The sequence below is a fragment of the Argentina anserina genome, chromosome 3 (genome assembly GCF_933775445.1).
Source record: "Argentina anserina chromosome 3, drPotAnse1.1, whole genome shotgun sequence".
NCBI lineage: Eukaryota > Viridiplantae > Streptophyta > Magnoliopsida > Rosales > Rosaceae > Argentina > Argentina anserina.
Genome location: NC_065874.1, coordinates 27,627,676 through 27,648,335, shown reverse-complemented (window position 1 = coordinate 27,648,335; position 20,660 = coordinate 27,627,676). Strand labels below are relative to the sequence as shown.

Below are 20,660 nucleotides of genomic sequence, written 5' to 3'. Positions count from 1 at the left end.
TAGTTTCAGTAGTGAATGGTGTGATGACACGTGACCAGCGTGTCAACACCTCAACCAACTTGTGTATCAAATATTTTACGGTTCCGTCTTAGAGGAGCGACGAAATATGGGAATTAAATCACATCTTCAATTTCTCCATAAAATTATATTGTATAGATTTTCACAGTTCTTTGTTTCTTTTTTCTTTACTTCTATTTATCCAAAATATGAGTGTTCTGGTGTAACTCCTATAATATATAGACATACATATCACGACCTGTGTATTCCAGTAAATCGTGTCAAACCCAAATATGTTAAAATCCCGAAGGTCAATTTATTTTGACGTTGTTGGATTCATTAAGCAATTTTCATATATACTTGATAAATGGACATATACACTTCTCTAATACTCGGTTACATCCGCAGTCATTTAGAGATAGTGCAAAAGAAGTAAACTGTAATCTCACTTATTTTTTTCACATGAAATAGTCGTTGATATAAAAACATTTAAAAATGTATAACGGTTCGATTGTCTCTTGTTGACTCTTGTTACATAAAATGCCAATGGACATAGTTGTGACATAAAAATTGAATATAAACTCATTTTCTTTAGAGTAATTTGATAGAATTGTAAAACGATATGCTCATCCCATAAGGTATGCATTTTGTGAATCCCAAAGGATTAGAAAGGTATGTATTATTCTTCAATACTATTGTTTTTGGGAATCACATAATGCATTTCTTTGCATTTATGTATTCATGTCATACTAATATTTTGTGAAGTTGCTTTACTTTATGCAGTACTTCGCAAAGTCAAAATATTAAAAATCGAACCATGTATATTAATATTTAAATATTCTCAATTTATTGAGAAAACTCATAACCTTGATTGTATGTCAACGATTGCATCAAGGTCTTGTCCAATCTAAATGTACTTTAATACCGAAGTTTAATAAAATTTTAGGTATATAATAGTCATTGCAATTATATCTTGAAAAATTAGTGGCTGACTGTAATCGAAGTCTGAAACATTTTGAATTAACATAGATTTGTATCGCTCTTAAAATTGAGGAGCTTTCTCCTCGTAGTTTGATATTGAATATATATTTTCAAAATTGTCATACTCTCATTATTCTATACTCTTTTTATAAGAGGGCATTCCATTGCTCATATCATATCCCCTATGCATATTTCAAACGGTACATTATTATCAATTGACATGGATCGGTTTGTATGAATCGACATGTTCATAATATTTTCCCTTTGCTTTAGGGTTATTATTATCCATAATTCGTTCTGAGAAATTTTTTTTTTCTGAAAGACATTTCTTTGTCTTGAGAGACATTTCTGTCATTCAAGATTGTAAATATGCTTCCAAGTTACGTGCAAGAAAACATGTTTGCATAATTCGATCATGGTTGAGCCTTGGTTGGCTTGTAGGGAAGGTTGGTACTCAAATTCTTTAGAGTCCAATATATGTTGTGTTGATTTAACCAACTGTAAATAGAGTACGAGACTTATTAATTTCGCAGTCTAAAATTCTAAATAGACTTACACGAAAATTAAACATACCAAAATACATTATGGCAACTTTGAAGCTTTATGAAGTTTCTTTATCACAGTAAAGATATACAATTTAATGAATCTCCAAGAAATACAAATCGGATTGCAAGACTAAGAATTAAAATGGTCGTATTTTTCGATACTTCATGAAAATACTTTATCACAAGAATATGTTTGTCCTCTTTTTGTTTTTGATAAAATTATCATGAAATTTCATTATCATGACAATGCTCATATCATATGCTAAATAACATAATTATACAAATTATATAAACATAGCATATGCAACAAATAGAGCATATAATTTAACATGGTTAAGTAATTTACAAAACTTAGGCAATTATCGTATTCATGATACATGCCAATGACCATGTATAAATATATAATGCTTAAAAATTTAAATCATAGCATCATCACGATTTAATGACATGTTAAGTAATTAAATTTTAATAATAAGCATAGCATGTAACATGGTTACATAATACACATGATTAAGGCAATTATTGTACTCGTGCCAAAGACCATGTATAAATATAATGCGTAAAATGTAAATCATAACATTACGATTCAATTACATGCTAATCAATCAAAAATAAATTTAAATCTGTATAGCATATACCATGTCACGATATTCAGATACTACTTTACTCACGTAATATATATAATTTCATTTATATGAATGAAATTTAATACAACCGGCAATACTAATTTAGATCTTACTTGTCAGTTTACCAAATAAACTATATATAATACGGTTATTCTTACATATGTCGAATTTGATCGTCATGTGAAACGGTTGCTCTCACGATTCCATTGTGAATGACAATTAATTAATCACATGCAAAAACAATCACATGTAAATGATTAGTCACTTGTAACTAGACAAGTTTAATTTAAATGAATTTATATTTGAGTAACAAAGTCTTAAAAAATTTGTTTTACCAACAACCGTAAATCCCGAATTTACCAAGAGAAGAATCTCCTTTTTTCTTCGTGGGTTGGGTCGGGCATATCCGGGTTGGAGGTAGCCGGGTCGAGGTCTACAACTGTAGATCTGCAACCGTAGATCACCGCAAGGCGTCGTTGGATCTGGGCAGCGCCGATGGATCTCATTCTCCATGCAGCGTTGGCGACGTAGATACTTCGAGTTCGAGGAGCTGGTCGCTATTGCGAAATGCCGATGGATCTCGTCCTCACCAGTGCGCTGATTGTCGGGGCGACAAGCGGAGCGGAGCGCGACTGTCCTTGGCGGCGCTGGGGATCCGAGTTGAAGTCATTTTGTGCCATCGATCTGGGTCGGGAAATGATCTGTAAGATCTGCGTTGTTGAGGATCGTCGTGGCTTACCGAATCGGGGAGTTGCCGGTTCAAGCCCGCAGCAGTGGATCGCCCATGCAACTCCTAATCCTAGTGCCGCTGCCGATCAGAATCGATGTCAATCCAGCCATGTTTGAAAGCGTGGACCACGCTGCCACGCTCACGATGATGGCGTCGATGGCTCCTCACACGTGCAGCAACGAAGTGCGGAGGCAGATCATGGCATATCGGAGATGGGTTGGGTGTCCAGAGGGAAAAACAAATTATTGTTGTAGGGAAAAATGTAATGAAATGATAAAATCTGAAATGAACAACACTTAAATAAACAAATTATTGTTGTAGGGAAAAATTGAATTGTCTACTCATCTCGTTGATAATCCCCTTTATACATGGGTCATGATTACAATAGGAATAAATGATAATTATAATGATAATTAAGGCTACATAATGGTGATTGGTATGTTACATCCGTTGACCATAAACGACATTAACTCATTCCGTTATTTACTTTAACGAATACACACTAATAATGTTTTTCCTTCAACAATTACATGTATCGATTGTTTGCTTGTTTTTGTTTTTTTGTTTTCGATAAACCGAGGTCAGTCGAGATCTTGGGAGATGTTTGGTACGTAGGATTGGATGCCGATGGGATTGGGTACTGTGCTAGAGCGAAACCCGTGTTTGGCGATAAGTAGGGATACATTAAATTGGACTTTGCAGTCCCCAAACCACAACCAACGTCTACAGGAGCGATACAAAAAACCTTGGTATTGTTGAAGCCCAAGTTTGCGCTATTGTTGCTAGTGCTAGAAGACTTCATCGTTCTCTCTCCACTAAACTTGAAGATTTGTATATGGGTTGTCACTTTTTTTAAGGATTTGGACTCTCGGTAGTTTGATTTTGCTAAAAAAAATTATTGATTTGATTTTAAGGATTTGGTGAATTTCAGTTGATTCATGGCTGGCTTTTTCCCTTCTCAAAATATTTTTGCTTTTCTGGGTTTTTAGTTTCTCAATTCAACAATGGTTGCTTGAATATATTTTTGCTTTTTTAGGATTTTCTCAATTCAACCAATGGATGCTTGATCATTGTCTTTCTGGGTTTTTATCTTCTCAATTCAATATATTTTTGCTTTTCTGGGTTCAATGGCTTTGATTCAGATTGATATTTATGTTTTATTTGTTTATTAGTTTAACAATTGGTGCAAATCTTAGTGGGTCATACTACTATAATTTTGCAGGGCGGTGATGATGATGGAATTCAAAGAACACTTGATTATGAGCAGATGGAAGACTGTAATTTAGCCGTACTTGCTCCAAACATGGGTTAAGTCTTCAATAAGCATAAGCTAGGCTTGAGGAACGAATGAGGTAAGCTCTATGAAATCTAGTGCGGGTACGTGGAAACGTGGAAACGATTTTTTTGAATGTTTTTAGAAGCGAGTATGTTTTAAAAGCGTCATAATAAAATAATATATATTTATATCTAAAAATATATTATATAAAATAACAAATTAATTACTAAAACATTATAGAATAACAATATGCTAGAAAATGAGCTCAATAAATATTTTGTAATGACCTAGAATAAACAACACAAACACTTCAATAACTAACATGATATTAGTATTACAGCTAACCACAAATGATGCGCATCACATTTCAGTTAATACATCATACACTGACGATCTCTCCAATCACACTGACCAAGTATGTGGAATCAAAAATATATGTATATACATTTTGCAGTGAGCGGCGCGCCCTAAAGCTGAATGACTTTGCGCTCTCTCTCTGAGCTTCATCCTAGTCTAGCCCCAAAATCCACAACATTGATTTTGTAATAACCCTCGTTTTCAAACATTATTTGAATCGAATTAAATTCTATTAAGTTGTGAAGTTTGATTTAAACCGAATATGATTACTTGCAAACGTTACGAAACGGGAACGGAAACGTTCCGAGAACGTTTAATAAGAAAACGTTACGTTTCCGAACGAATTTATCGACTTTTATTTCGTCGCTCGGTTGTGAAAACTTTCTTCACGGAAGTTGTAGAGCTCGTCGATACGAGTTCGTGAGTATGTGACGCGTTCGAATCGGACGTCGTATGTAAAAGTTATTAACGATAGAAGTTGTTTCCGATTTTAGAATTTGGTATAAATAGAACCATTTTGTTTTAGGGTTTCCATTTGTGGAAACCCCTTCCCCTCACTCACCCCGCCGCACTCCCCTCTTCTCTTCCTTCTCTCTCGGCTTCTCTCTCTCCCACCCCGAAAACCTCACTCTCTCTTTCCCTCAATCTCACCTCTCCCTCTCAACCCGAGTTCCTCCCTTCCCTCTTCTCTTCTCTCTCTCTCGAGGTCCTCTCTCTTCCTCTCGAAACCGAGTCCCTTCCCCGATTCCACGCGACAGATTGAAGCTTGGGGACCTCATCACCGTGCCTCCCCGTCGTCGACGAGCTCGGGCAAGCTCGCCACCGCCCCGCCTCACCCTCGCACCCGCGCCGAAGGGTTGAGCCTCTAGTTGCCGTCTACCTCCACTGCTGCTCGATCTCCTCCACTTTCATCGTCGATTCAAGAGCTCTACTGTGAGATTCAAGGTAAGGATTGATGATATTGATGTTGTGTGTGGATTTTGGATGATTTTGGATTGGATGTGTGGAGATCGGAGGGGGGTTGGAGGGGGTTGGAAGGAGAGGTTACCGCCGCCTAGAGGCGGCGCGTGTGAGGTTGTGGGGTGGCCTGGAGGAGCGTGAGACAGAGTAAAGGAAGAAGGGAGGAAGGAGGGTGATTTTGGAGGCGGCGGTGGCGCGATACGCGCCGTGGTTAGCCTCGGCGCGTGGGTCCCACGCGCGGCCGGCCGGAGGTGGCGCGTGTGCCACACGCGCCGCCGTGTGGCGGCGGTGTAAATAGTTTTGACTGAAAGGGGTATTTTGGTAATTTACTGTGTAACGGTAAATGTAAATGTAAATTTTAATTACTACGGTAAATGTAATTATTTTTTACCTTCGGTAAATGTAATTATAAATTACTTTCAGTAAATGTAAAAAGTAATTTGTAAAAGGGTAATTTAGTAAATTTTATTTACTGAGTTGTATTTACATTTAAATCGTACGTATACGTACAAAAATACGTATTAATATTTATACGTACAGAAATACGTATTAATATTTATACGTACAGAAATACGTATTAATATTTATACGTACAGAAATACGTATTAATATTTATACGTACAGAAATACGTATTAATATTTATACGTACAGAAATACGTATTAATATTTATACGTACAGAAATACGTATTAATATTTATACGTACAGAAATACGTATTAATATTTATACGTACAGAAATACGTATTTAATATTTATACGTACAGAAATACGTATATAGTATTTATACGTACAGAAATACGTGTATAGTACTTATACTTACAGAAATACGTATTAATTGAGTATTGCACAGTAACCGTGAATAGTGAACAGTGAACAGTAATTTCGTAAAACCGAAAAATTGCTGAACAGTAACCGATTATTACTGTTTCGGCATTTAAAGGTTTACGAAACGTTTCTAAATGTTTGTTTTATCTTTTTAAGGTGATCGCTAAATCGAGGAAAGGGATTATTATCGGAAATTGAGGAATTACGCTCAAGTCAATAAGGTGAGTAAAATCTCACTGAATTACGAATCTACCCTCGCGGTGATTCAACATTTTTGCAAGTGTGTTTATTAAATGAATTACAACATGTATATAATTTAGTGAACTACATATATACAGTATAATGGTAATAAGTACATATATATATATAGTTCATTAAATTGCTTACTGTTATTAATTCATTGAAAATAGTCATTTCGGTGACAGAAAAATTGTGCATGTGTATGCGATTTCAATGGTACGATATGATGTGAGATTATCGTACGTAATTTTTCAGGTGTTTATGAAATATGACATGTATAGGATATAGTGGACTATGTATATGTGGTATAAATGGTAAATAAATACGAATATATATAGTTTGCTATATAATATACTGTTATGATTTTTATTATGGATATATTGTGAAAGTTTTTAAAACGTACAATATGATGAGTGATTATTGTACATGATTTTATCACGGAAAATGTGAAATATTGTGATTTGTCTTCGGACGTGATGTGTGGTACAATATGATGTGAGATTATTGTACATGTGAGGCAAGTCGGAACCTAGCCTTTGGCCGGGCGAAAGTTACGATACAGTTAGAGCTCTAGTCTGTCTGCCATAGTACTGCATGGAGGTAACGGGTGGTTATCTGCTCATGGGTACTCAGCTTGTTTTGGATGTTGGGTGGCGGGTGGTTGCCCAACATCAGCGGTATACTAAGTGAGGGGTAACAGATGTGTACCAGCGCTCATTAGTTACCATTTTGTGAAAATATTAGAGTAACCAGATGGGTTGCTAGTTTTCTCATGATTTTCATTATACTGTGTTGATGTGGAGTTGTGTCTTTTATGAGACGAGAATTATTTTAATATTTTACTCATACGAGCTGTAAAGCTTACCGGGTTTGTGTTGCAATCCCGGTGCACCAATTTCAATGGTGTAGGGGATACTTCCGCAGGTGCTGAGCAGTGGTGATTGAGTGACGACCCGAAGACTCGAAGTCGATCGCATCCAGTCGTGGTGAGGTTCCAGCGTGGATTGTGTGTGTGATTTGGTGTGATTTTATTTGTGAGGTTGTTGTGAGGATTATACAATTCCATTTGTTATATGTTGAATTATCATTTGGGTTTGTAATAATCGGCTTGACTGAGTTATATTTTAAACTCAGATGTGATCCGCTGTTACGCTTTAATGATTTCGATTTATTTGAGATTATTTGGTGTTTAACGACTTTAGAATTTTGAGTTTTTAGGCTCAGAATTTTGGGGTCGTTACAGATTTTTCACTCATCTAATTTCAATCAGTATCTTACTCCAAATCAAACTCATCTATAATCTTATATGCATTTGTTGTCTTACACAAAACTAAAAGTTCAAATAAATCCTTGAATCTCATTCAACCCGCTTGAACGAGGCTTCAATCGTATGTTTTCTGGGTTTTCATTCAATTCTAGATTTTGATTTATCTTTATGAATTATCAAGTCCTTAGAATATAGAGATTTTAAGAGAGATTTATATTAGAGCCGGAAAAGAGAGAAGAAAATTTTAAAAACCCAACAATTCTCGCGCTTCCACGATGCTTCCGATCTGGAAGCTTGCGCTTCCGCGATGCTTCCAAAACCTTTTGTTTTCGGAACCGCGCTTCCGCCACGCTTCCGCTTTCGATCCGATTCTGATTCCGAAGCGGGAATCGGACCTCCGGTGAAGCTTTCGTGCATCGTAACAAAGGAGCATGGAAGGAAATAAGGCGTGGTATCATAATTCCGTGTAACAAATGCTGTCCTAGCGTCCGTACTTCTTTTCATCTTCTTTGGAATGATTTTAATTACACGAATTTTTTTTTTTGGTTTTTTATATCAAAATTAAACAATATGTTAAAATCACGATAGTTGCAATATAAATTTAGTTCACATGGTTGGACCAAACATAATTGAAGAACCTTGTAACATTGCCTGGTGCAAAGGGTGACCGGACCCTGTATGTAGGCAAAGTCACTAATAGGATATGCCTGGTATGTTCCACCCAATAACTGCAAGTACATTACTGTGTACTCAGTAATTACCTGTTTTAGTTGGCCAAGTTATCTTCTCTTACCCTAAAAGGCTAAAAAGGTGGAGGTGGTTTTCCAGGAGTTGCAGCACTGTCCTATCAATCACTATTGAGGTACAATTTGGTGGGAGAGTTTCTGGCCGCGTTTTCAACACTGGAATAGTTACCTGATTACATCACAACAACCAACCAGACAATACATCTTGAAACATTCTTGGTAGTTATGATGGATTTGTGGAATTTTATGAATTTGATTACCTGAGTAATAGACAAATCTAGCCATCTGGTGATCTAGGTACAATTATCCAGAATAGCAATCTTGTGATCTAACGAATTTGAGAGAACGTCTTTTTTTGTTGTAAAAAATGGGAAAGACCTCCTGTTTACCTAGAAGAGAATTGCGTCGGACGTTATAGTCTTTAACTCCATCTGTAAAGACTAACCGAATACTTTGAGGTTTGCAGTGATATCTTGCTTCTGAGACTAGCTTGAAAGAATGCAGTGAAAATGGAATGTGATGGAATTGGAATTTTGGTTGATCATCGCTTTATGTAAGCATGACAAACTAAGATTTGTTTTTTTTTTGGGTGTACAATATAGAGCTTTCCAAAGGACTTTCCAAATTGTGCATAGGGAGTAAAGAAGCTGAGCCATGATGAACAAACACAATGAATGACGAAATTCATTTTACTTATAAAATTTTTGAGATCACAAATCCTACAAAACATTGATTTTACATACACATTACAAAGTTACAGATATCATGTACACACAATAAATAAAACCCTCAAGCAAGGTCCATCGATCTACAAATTGCAAACATTCTACATCTTCAACCAAATACATGAGACCTTAATTTCTTCAGCAGCATGATGAGCTTTCTGCTAGCCTATTCTTATGATTTACGGGGCGAGTGAGATGCAGTACATTGTTCAAGTACTCAAATGTGCAGCAATCAGAGGGTCCCTAATAAGAAAAGCAATCACATTTATCATGCACGCTGACAAACCATGGTGTTCCTGAAAAAAACACCATTAGGGGAAAGAATAGTACCTATTAGAATACATTTGTTTGTAGATCTTGCATCTCCGGATCCACAAGCTTAGCACCCTTTTCAGCTTCAGTTGCCCCAAAGAGAGGGGCATCAAGTTGAGGAGGGTTCTGCACATTAATAAAAGTTCTTTAATATAAGTTGAAGCCCTTGATAGTTGAAATGCAACAGCAGGAGTACATAATTTAAATTTTCAGATTTATAGCCTTGAAATCAATTTTGCTGATATGTTTTCTACTGTTTGTATAGCAAACTTGGGGTGTCAAGATTTACCATGCAGCGAACGAGAGCCCAATTGACACCCCGAAAGAAAGGGTGACGCTTAATTTCGTTTGCCCCCTCCTGAGACCCCAATCTGTTTTTGGGATCACGATGCAGCAACCGATACATTAACTGCTTTGCTTGGATACTTGTCTGCATTAAAACAGAAACTTTAAGTTCTTGCATATTTTATTGAACTCAGCATTGTACTACATGATGGTAAGAAGAAAAGGGGGTGATGTTACTTGCATCAACTTCTGTTGAACCACTCTTCATGAATAATGAATGTGCAGAATGAAGATCTCACCTGTATACTTCCTGGAAATTTGATATCCTTGTGAAGAATATTGGCAAACGTCTTCTGCCTTGTCTTTCCCCTAAATGGTGTATATCCGTAGAGCATTTCATATATGAGAATACCTGAAAGGAAGGTGCAATTGATTAGCAATATATGGCAGACAATGATAAGTGACTAGCTTATATATCACTCTCCCATATGTTTGCCCTGAAGTGAATGCTATATAATTGGCCTTCATCTTGATCTTGCCGACGAATAAGAGGTTCTCGTTATATATTGTTATTCAAATTTTCTTTTGCCTTTCAGGATTAAAAGCTTATGCCATTGCCAACCAATACAATAAGAATTTTACCAAAATAGTCTTCCATTTGGCAGAAGGCACCAATGGAAAAATATGATAAATGGACAGACTTCTGTCAAACCAGTGATTCATCAGAATAATTTGCAGAATAAATTATTCTTCGGTGTAGGTGTGTTCTTTTTTCATGTTTATATCAAAATCCAATGATTTAGTACACAGACATGAAGACATGTTTATAATTAGGAGATGAGTTAACATTGTTTGTTAGAGATAGAAGCAAGAATGGATTTAAGAATTGAGTAAAATTACCAAGAGCCCACCAGTCTACTGCACTAGAATGGCCAGCTCCAGTTATGATTTCCTATAGGAAGTGGGATAACAAAATAAGCAGTCAACATAAGCAACAAATAACCAAGGAACTGTAGAGAAACCCCAAAAAATAATGTTAACAGTGCCAAACCGGAGCGATGTACTCTTCCGTGCCGACAAAAGAATTTGATGCTCTCATTGGTTCAGCCATGAAGATTGGATCCTGTTGACGTTTGTGATGCCTTTTCTTTTCGTTTAGGGTCGGAAGTAAGAGCTGAAATAAGCAGATGATAAATTATTTGTTAAAAGCTACTCTAGAAGATTAAGGCCAAGTTTTCAATTTTTTTTAAGAAAAATTAAGTTCCAAGACATTTTGAGAGGGAGTCTTTTGTTAATTATCAAACTAGAGTTGCACAGAGTTGGACAGAGCTACTTGAGATGGAAAACAAAGGTGTTTATAGGCTATGCAAACAATACAAAAGAAATGTGTTGTTTCTCTCACTATTTTGGAACTATAGAGAATTTTGTTTTAAAGCTTCTTTAGTTGGATACCTGTGGTTTGCAAGATGTCAAACACGATAAATCGAAATCGGTGAGGGTTACATGCCCATTGCTCTGGAGTAAAACATTTTCAGGCTTCAAATCCCTGTAAATTATCCCTACAAGTAAAAGAACAGAAGGCTCAGAATATCAGGTCTTTACCAACTCAACAAAACAATTTTAAATTGCAATTGTTATGTGAGAAATACAGAGTTCATTCTCACTTCATTATACTCAAATCCTGACAAAAAGTTAAAAACGTATAAATGATGCAAACAAGTTACCTTGACAATGAAGGTACTCCAAGGCAACAACTACCTCGGCAACATAAAATCTACAATCACCAATAAATGTGAATAACCAATCAAACTGCGAGGGTATTTGGACACCTAAATTCTGCTCCAAATCCCTCCAATTATCACAACAAACTTGAAGTTGTAGGTAACATATCTGCATTATTATCATTCTTATCGTATAATGTATGTACCTCACTGAATCTTCCTTCAGCACCTTCGTTGGTTGACTGTCCAAAAGTAGAAAGAGTTCTCCACCAGGGTAGTAATCAGTGATCAGGCAAACATGTGTTTTGGTCTGCAAAGTATTATACTTGGTGAAGTTTGAATAAATAATAAGTAAAGGATGACAACAATGATAAATGGTGATCATCCTGTTATAATTAGTAAGTTGAGATTATATTCATGGGATTATATCATAAATTCTTACCTGAAATGAAGCATACAATGCAGGTAGAAAAGGGTGATCCAACATGTCAAGGATCTCTCTCTCCGCACAAGCTCTATGCACCTGCAAGAAATCAATGGAGAAACTTCTGTAAATAGAAATGGAAGCGGCACATTTTGTTCATGCTGACCTCAAAATATGACTCCTCATGATAAGTGGTTGAGGAATAAGGACAATAAGGCAGCAAAACATGTAAAATGAGTTTTGAAATTTTTGATACCTTGTTCCGATTGAGCATTATATTTTTATCCATAGCTTTCATGGCGAAGTATTGATCAGTTCCACACAATTGCACCAAATGCACACTGGCATGCAATAATCCGAAAGGTAGTTCAATTAAGTAGAATATACATCATGATTTCTCAAATCCCATATACTACTTCAAACCTGAGGTAAAAATGTGTTTAACAGACTGACCTGCCAGTATCACCAGATCCCAAGGGCTTTATAGGCTTAAAATGTTTCAGTCCTATCTGTTCTCCACTGTCTAGAATCTGCAATATCATGAATTACTCAATCAGTAATGTCTTACAATAGAGAGAGAAAAGCAACAGAAAATTAAGTGATGCATCTAGAATTAACAAGGTTCTAAAAAACGCTAGGCGTTAATCGGGCGGACAGCTAAAAACCAGCGCCCAGAGGATTAATCGGAGATTAATCGGGGATTAATCGGAATAATCGGAGATTAATCGGCCCAAAATTGAGGCGGCCAAGGGTCTCCGGGCGCCTAGGCGCCGCCTAGGCGGGGATTTTTAGAACATTGAGAATTAAGCCAGTACTAGATACTGAACATAAGGATTGATTTTCCCTGGCCGTTTATAAAGAAGCTATAAGCGAGACCAAACATAACTGAATAATAAATACCTGTTGAATAGCTCTCCAAGGGGGGCTTTCCTTTCTATGAGGATTTGGATGAACAACCTTTGAATGATTCATCCATAAATCTTCTGGTTTCTGCAATTAAAGAAAACTTTTTGTCAAATCAATTTGTAAACCTTTAGATATTAGTATATTACAAACTCGTTGATTAAGAATCTGGCATTACCAAATTGGCATCCGGAAGTTCTCTTGCTGCCTCATCAACATTAACTGCAGTCTCTTTGACCTGCATAACAAAACCAACCAAACAATTGAAGGAAAAGAACACTAATAAAAAAATTATCAAATTATCGAAATCATCTGAGAACTGCATAATGTAATTTTCATACCAGCTTTTCGCTCTCTTTTGCTGTAGCTTCAGGAATAGAGTTCTGGAGAGGCTCAATGTGCTGACTGCCATCAAGTTGTACTCCAATAAAATACTGTACTTCTCCCTGTGTACATGAACAAGTAAAATGGAAAGTCAGTTCCATATTCTTTTCTATTTTGTTAAAATTGTCTAATTTGATTTTTTTATAAGCATGCATTCAATAGTAACATTGATCAGTTTATCCAATAAAAAATATTTTGAAAAGATATATTACCTTTTGATCACGCATAGGCTGCAGATGAAAAACATTCCAAAACTTTTTGCCTGAGTTATGTACAAAGATCGAGACTTGAGCTAAATTCATAATTAAGGAGCTAAATGAATTTTAAGTATTTAACCATTACAAAAGATACATACCGCTTTTCGTGTAATTGATGAGCTGTACAGTCACTTCAGTCTGGTTGTCAATTGCCTCTCTAATTTTCTTCACAGTTGCTGGATCAGTCTCAGGTCCTTGAAGGAATCTACAGCATCCAAGCAAACATTTCATTTTGGTTTGAAAGCAACAATTAGTACTATTACACTAACTATTTCTTGATGCATTAAACAAATTATAAATGATGGATTTTCAAAATTCATATCAATTTGATCTTAATTAGTTCCGTGTCCAATTTATTTATAGTTTATACTTTATAGTGAAGCGAACCTGCAATTTCTTCCCAGGATCTCTTCGCGGCTGTACTCAGTTAGCTCTAAGAAGCTGTCGGATGCAAATATCTGAAATATAAACAATCAAAGACATCACATGCTTGTTACATCCTGCATTCTCATCTCGGTGGCGAAATTCAAATGACATTGGAAGAAAGAACTAAATTACAGTTCCTGAGTCAAAATCTTACAATAGGATTATCAGGCAGCCTTGGATCAGTAATGACAAAGTTTTTCTCTATACGTTCCAAAGTTGTAGCAAGATCCATACCCTTCCTCATTTCCTTCTTCCTCACTTTGTCGTCAAGGCTCATAGGTCTCTCATCATTGTCACTGTCATCACGTACATCCTCAGTGTTAGTTGCAAAGTCGTCAAAAGTATCATCATCCTGTTTGCTTTGAGCTTGGCTTTTCCGAATAACCCTGAAGCATGAATAACACACAGTTGTTACTTGTTAAGTTATACATATAAGCGTGATCATTTAATCTGATCTGCAGTTTGTTTGTTTTCCTAAAAATCCAAGAAGCAAAAACTATACCCCATGAAAGAGCGGCGTCTAGATTTTTTCTGTTTCTTTTCAGGAACTTCATCGATACTCTGCATTGAGAAGTTAGCATCACCAAGTGAGTTACGTCTAGGTGGTGCCACACTCTCTGAGTTTCTCCGAGGCAAACTCTCGGAGCTTCTCCTTGCTAGAGCTTCTATGGCATCTTCTCCCCTGCCGCCACCTCCCGACTTTCTAAAGGGACGATTTGTCGATTCACTAAGTGACCTTGGTCTCCTCACTGCCTGCACAAGCTCAGTTACAGAATGTGTAGCCATCTCTTTCTGACGAGCTGCAACAAATTAATAGACACTCTTCAATTAATTAGCTCAACTATACGTAGCAAGCTTAATAAAACTTCATCTTTCATTTCCTAGTGCGGTAGACTCATGACTCCCAATTTAGACGATCGAGTATATGTATTCGTATATATAGTTCGATACAATAGTATAAGTTACTCGAACGTATTCTTCTCAAATAAGTCTACGGTCGTAAGACATATATCGATGGACACATTAATGAATAGAAGAACATTTCCCTATCATCATATAATAAGTTGGACCATGTAGATGCCCTATAGTAAATACCATACCATCATAACGAATGAGAGACTCAGGCAATCCATTGGGGCGCAGCATCTTATCCTTGGACCCCTCAGTGTGCTTGCTCACCTCCACTTGCATTCTGCCACAAAATGCAAAACAAACTAAATCATTGAGGTTTTAAAAGAATCCAAATTCGACCCAATCAATTATCCTTAATTGCGCAAATATTCCCCTATCCAAATATAATTTCCAACACAACACACAGTTCCCCCTAATGTTTCTCTGTCATGTCCATCATCCCCAAATATCAATCACAATCCAAACCAAACCCTTAACAGTGATGGGGTTGGGCAGCAATTAGGGAAAAAGTGAGATGAACAACTCCTCCTTCTCTTTTGGTCTGGTATCATTATTGTTATCTACATGTTTTATGTTTCTAGGGCACATGTGGTGTTTTGGTTTCACTACCCTACTGCCCCTACATACGTACAACAACAGCCGTGAGGATCGTAGTCTCAATATATAATTAGTTGTCCATTACAGTGTTTTTCAACATTGATTGATCGTATCATATCTGTACTGTTATTTTTAGACTGCATTATTATCGAAAATTATAAATCTATTGCCAGAAAGTGTTGAAAGTAATGTATCTAGCACTATCACCCTAAAACTGTGAGTGATCGTTATATAAAATCTCAGCTGCGAACATCTGCAATGTTAGCACAATGCGGATTCGGAGATTCCGGTGACCGGCAATGCGCAACGACGGCGCTGATAGTGTTAACCGTGCTCCCTCCTCCCGGTGCTCCTGTCTCTGTTAGCCTGAGTTGCAGCTCCGTCACACGCCGGCCGAAATCTTGAAATTTTCGCACGATGCCCAGAAACTTGAAATTTCAAAATTCCGGCCGGCACATACATGAGAGCCGGGAGGGGGGAGTGCGGCCGGCACCATCCGTGCCATCATTGTGCGTCGCTAGAATCGTCAACAAAACAAACAGCTTAAGAAACATATATACATGTTAATTATTTTTAGTCGGACCCCGCACCTAAGAAACATATATATAAAGTGTACGTAAAGGTTGGATCTAGACAACTTAAGCTATAACACCAACATAGTTATATAAAATAAACAACTCAAATGCTATAACTATTATTGCGTTAGTAGATCTACAGAATGTTAATCACCGCAAAGGTATATAGAAAAAAAAACTTACCCGATAAATTTGAGGACCTTTCCAGTTTCGTCTTTAATGGGAGCAACAGTAAGTAAATTCCAAAAAGGGGTCCCATCTTTCTTATAATTCAACAACCGCCCACAATAGCTCGTGTTTTTTAGCAAAGCCTCCCTCAGCTGCGCCACGTCTTCGGGGTCCGTATCCGCTCCCTGCAAAAACCGGCTGCACCACAAACACTCCAATTGTCTAAATTACCCTCCCACTGACCGTTATTACCGTTACATCATCAACAAAACAGTAATTTCAGCACCCTACCAGTTCCTGCCGATGACCTCCTTGGAGGTGTACCCGGTCATCTTGAAAAACCCGGCGCTGGCGTACATGATCGGGTAATCGGGTTTGGTCGCATCCGACACCACAAACGTCTGCTGAAACGCCGACAGAACATCCTTCAAATCCTCTGACACTCTCGGAAACCCTTTCATCATTCCGCCGCCGCCGCCGTCGTCCGACATCTCGCCGGAGCTCCGGAAAGAGTTGTTGGAGTTTCTTCTGGAAGTACCCGGTTTCTGACTTGGATCTTCGGGTCCGCCGGAGTTCCGGGTCGTGACCCCCTGCGGCCGCCCGGTCTCGGTGTCAGTCTTCAGCACCAGCCCCCACTCAGCGGCCCTCTGCGCCGCGTCTCCGGGCTCCGGCGCTGACTTGTCGTTGACTGCGGCGGAGATGGTCTGCTGGATTAAGGGCGGGGACTGCTTGGAGGGTTTGGACGGCGGCGGTGGAGTTGGCGGGAAGTCCTTGAGGGCCATCCATGAGGTGATGGTGCCGTCGTCGTGGCCGGACTTGAAGGCGGGGTTGGGTGGCGGGGGGTCGGGTTTGGGGTTAAGGGTCTCACGTGGGTCGATCCAGGACTTCCACGTGGCGGGTTGGGAAGGTCGGAAGGGTGGCGGGCTGGTTGGGCGGGTGGAGGAGAAGGTGGCGGAGGAGGGGTTGAAGACTTCGAGGGAGCCGCGAGAGTCTCTTGGGAGTGGAGGAATGAGTGAGGCTGGGATTTCCGACTTCTCGTCTTCCATTTCTGATCCTCTACTCTGCATGATCAGTAGTATTAAAAAATTAGCCACAATAATTTAACGTACAAATAATCTTTGCTATATAACTCGATATTTTTTTGAACCAATCTATATAAATCGATTAAACACATTATTGTCATCAACAATCCATGTCAAAGAATAATATTTCAAACCTAATTTTAGATCAAAGCTTTATTAGAACTTGCTCGGTTTTGAAGCCACATGTAAACATACTAACGCGCATGTCATATGATGAGTACTCTTTGTATTGTCTATCTACTACGTACTGTATTGCTTGATTTATTTTTTCGTTTCCAAAAGAGTTTACTTTAATACAAAATCATAACAACATATAACATCTCACAATCTTACGACTAGAATTTTTTTAAACTTGAAAAGTACATAATTACATTTCGCTCTAGCATTCTATAGTCATAATTGTTTTAAGAAATATATGGCGTTTAGTTTATCTCAATTATATAGTTAATTGCTACATTCTCATTCATCAATTAGATCACAAAATGGCTATGTGGATTATCCCTACCCATGCATGTATACTAGTATTCGACTCAATAATTAAGTAGTCGATCAAGGTATTATAAGCATATATACACATTTGCATATACTTGAGTGTAACAGAAGAATTCATGTCATCAACAAAATGCAACAATATATCAACTGATAGGCATATATATTTGAAGAAAATAATGCATGTAGTAGTAAGTACGCAAATCATTCTCTTAAAGATCGACACAGACCCAATGCTTTAAACACAGCCACACAACATGTTAAAGTGTGGCCGTGTGGGTCGATAATATAGCTTTATGAAAATCATTTTAGATTGATGTGGAAATGCATCAGAAAACCCCAAAATTACAAGTAAATATGACAATTTTCAAGGGTTTTAAGCTATATACGACCTTTCAATTCATATTGGCCCGATCTTAGCTATAAGTTTTATCATGAACGGAACTACGAAAGCTCTCTTTCAGGACTGACCGATAGACCTAGCTGACTAGCTCCGGCCGCCAATATTATCTTGGGTATTCGATCGGCAGAATATAGAAGTTGAATAACTATACATGCATGCACCATACATACAATACAATGACACACACATATATATATATATATGCCGGTACTTATAGATTTACGTACATAGTCTGGATATATATATATATATATATATATATATATAATTTTTATTCAAAGTGAAGCTTCGTTATGAAATTAAAGAGTGAAATTTCAATTTTAACACACTTTTCGGTCAAATTTTTTCACCATAAGTAATTCAATATTTAAGTATGTTATTCAAGATCATCTATACAAAATTTCATCAAATTCATATATCGTTAAGGTATTGAAATTAAATTAAATTAATGAATGAAATAAAAATGTTCAACATGAATCGTTCGTGTAAATCTCAATTAGATGAAACTTTGTAGAGATGATCTTAAATAGCATATCTAAATATTGAATCACTTATGATGAAAAAATTTGACTGAAAAATGTGTTACAATTAAAACTTCATTATGTAATTGCTTCACTCTGAATAAAAACTGATATATATATATATATATTTATATTTATATTTATATTTATACTCGCACTTTCGGTATTATATATATGATCGATGAGAAGTGGTGAGGCCGTGAGGGTAATGGTGGTGGGTATATGATGCTCTGAGAATTAATGGCAGTAGCAACGTGGAACAGCTGAAAGCAGCTGGTTGTTGGCCCATGAGAGTGAAGTGCTGGTACATGAAAAAGAACATATATGACAGAAACTCCAAGTGTTTTAGTTCATATTTCAGTGCCTTAACTCACTCGAACAAACATGCAGAGATAAAAGGAAAATGGTAGTTTAAAAATTACAGATGCGACTTTGGAACTTGAAACCGACCAGTTTCTAATGTTGATCAGTTGAAGATAATAAATTTATTATATATGTATCTGAGGTCAGATTTTTTTCCTTTAAAAAAATTATTGATCTAAGTAAACTAAAATAAAAAATGGAAAACTGTTTCAGACATCAAGATATAGTTTATATAAATGATGATGCAAACGTATATCAGCATGATGCCATGATCGATTTAGAGTTTGTTAGACTTTAGATTAATTTTGGTTCCCGGTAACTGTCGAATGGGCCTACAACTTAACCGGGATCACTGGCTAGACGTACAGTAGATACAAGCCGGAGACTCGGAGAGCTAGAGGACGAAAGTACACGCTGTATTATTATCGATCGTTTTCTCTTGTCTAAAGTTATGAATGAATGAACCAGAGATGTAGTTGGTACTAGCTAGCTAGAATCCAACAATGGTATTATATAATTCGGCAGCACTTATATTTGAGTTGAAACAATAATTCCCAGAACCGAGAAAAAAGAAGTTCCTATGTTTCTGGGTTGAAAATAGGAACTGATATACGCAGTATTATCATATATATAGTTGAAGATAATATGAAAATTAAAGACCATGTACAATATAAATATTGAAGAAAAGGATGGCTAAGGTGCACAAATAGACTTTCAACTACACTGGAAAAAAAAACATTCAAAAATTGCGAAGAAGTAGCGTATACCTGATGAGCGAGCTGGTGTCTGCTAAAGAAGCTGGCTAACTAGGTCTGTAACTCTGTATATTCAAGAATATATGATCACTTATAGCTTCAATTTATATGAAGCTATCTTTTCTTTGGAGGATTAATAATCGGTGAAAGAGAAAGAGGTAGGATTTGGTTAAGGAATTGCAGTAAGAGATATAATGGGTCTCCCAACACTTCGAACGGGCAGAAAGATTGATTTATGAAAAGAAAACAGAGAAAGATGGAATGATTGTCCAAAAGGGTTTGGCCTAGCTCCCATCCCTCTACCGCTATAATCTCACAGACGTATCCCTATACCTTCCTTCTTATAAATCCTCAAACAAAGAAAAGAACAAACCGTTTATAAATCATTTACTTCCAAAATGCATGTCTTAATTAATCTTACCTTCAATGATTTCTTCTGGCTTTTCTTCATGCACAGACTGGCAAAAGCTGAAGCTGAGAAGCACAAGCAGCAATAGCAGAAGCAGAAGCAGATCTAGCTAGCTAATAAGATTAGGAAGGGATAGGATCAAAGCTCCATGTATATATCATTGTGTCTTCACTGTTTTAAGCTCGTTGGGAGTTGGAGACTTATCCGACCTTTAGTTTCGTTCAGCCATGGGACCTGTGTTCTTATATCTGTATATAGCTAGTGCAGAACGAACAGTTCTCTCAGTTTTGAGTGGTACAAATCTTAGGAACAGGAAAAGTATAGCATGGAAAAGAGAAAGAGGGCTTGGTGCGTAATCAACTATATTTATAGGGAGTTTTAGTGACTTGTGAGCTCAA

The 20,660-nt window shown here is 37.1% G+C and overlaps 1 protein-coding gene across 1 annotated transcript; it reads right to left on the bottom strand.

Moving 5' to 3' along the window:
• Positions 1–9,222: 9,222 nt before the first annotated feature.
• On the bottom strand, positions 9,223–20,574 carry LOC126789136 (phototropin-1). The gene is made up of 24 exons (XM_050515213.1): positions 20,275–20,574; positions 16,532–17,301; positions 16,256–16,438; positions 15,089–15,180; positions 14,491–14,788; positions 14,143–14,374; positions 13,950–14,020; positions 13,661–13,767; positions 13,518–13,567; positions 13,263–13,367; positions 13,100–13,159; positions 12,919–13,008; positions 12,472–12,548; positions 12,275–12,359; positions 12,037–12,117; positions 11,801–11,904; positions 11,598–11,647; positions 11,326–11,432; positions 10,925–11,047; positions 10,774–10,825; positions 10,173–10,285; positions 9,878–10,018; positions 9,607–9,714; positions 9,223–9,519 (listed from the first exon to the last, which is right to left on the bottom strand). The coding sequence occupies exons 1-23, from the start codon at positions 20,302–20,304 to the stop codon at positions 9,610–9,612; spliced, it is 3,126 nt and encodes a 1,041-aa protein (XP_050371170.1). The 5' UTR covers positions 20,305–20,574; the 3' UTR covers positions 9,223–9,519; positions 9,607–9,609.
• Positions 20,575–20,660: the final 86 nt, after the last annotated feature.

Coding starts and splice junctions, on each gene's coding strand:
- LOC126789136 (XM_050515213.1), bottom strand. CDS start 20,304: ATGAAGAAAAGCCAGAAGAAATCATTGAAG. Junction 14,789..15,088: donor GTCTCTCATTCGTTATGATG/GTATGGTATTTA, acceptor AATTTGTTGCAG/CTCGTCAGAAAGAGATGGCT. Junction 12,360..12,471: donor GGATCTGGTGATACTGGCAG/GTCAGTCTGTTA, acceptor ATTGCATGCCAG/TGTGCATTTGGTGCAATTGT.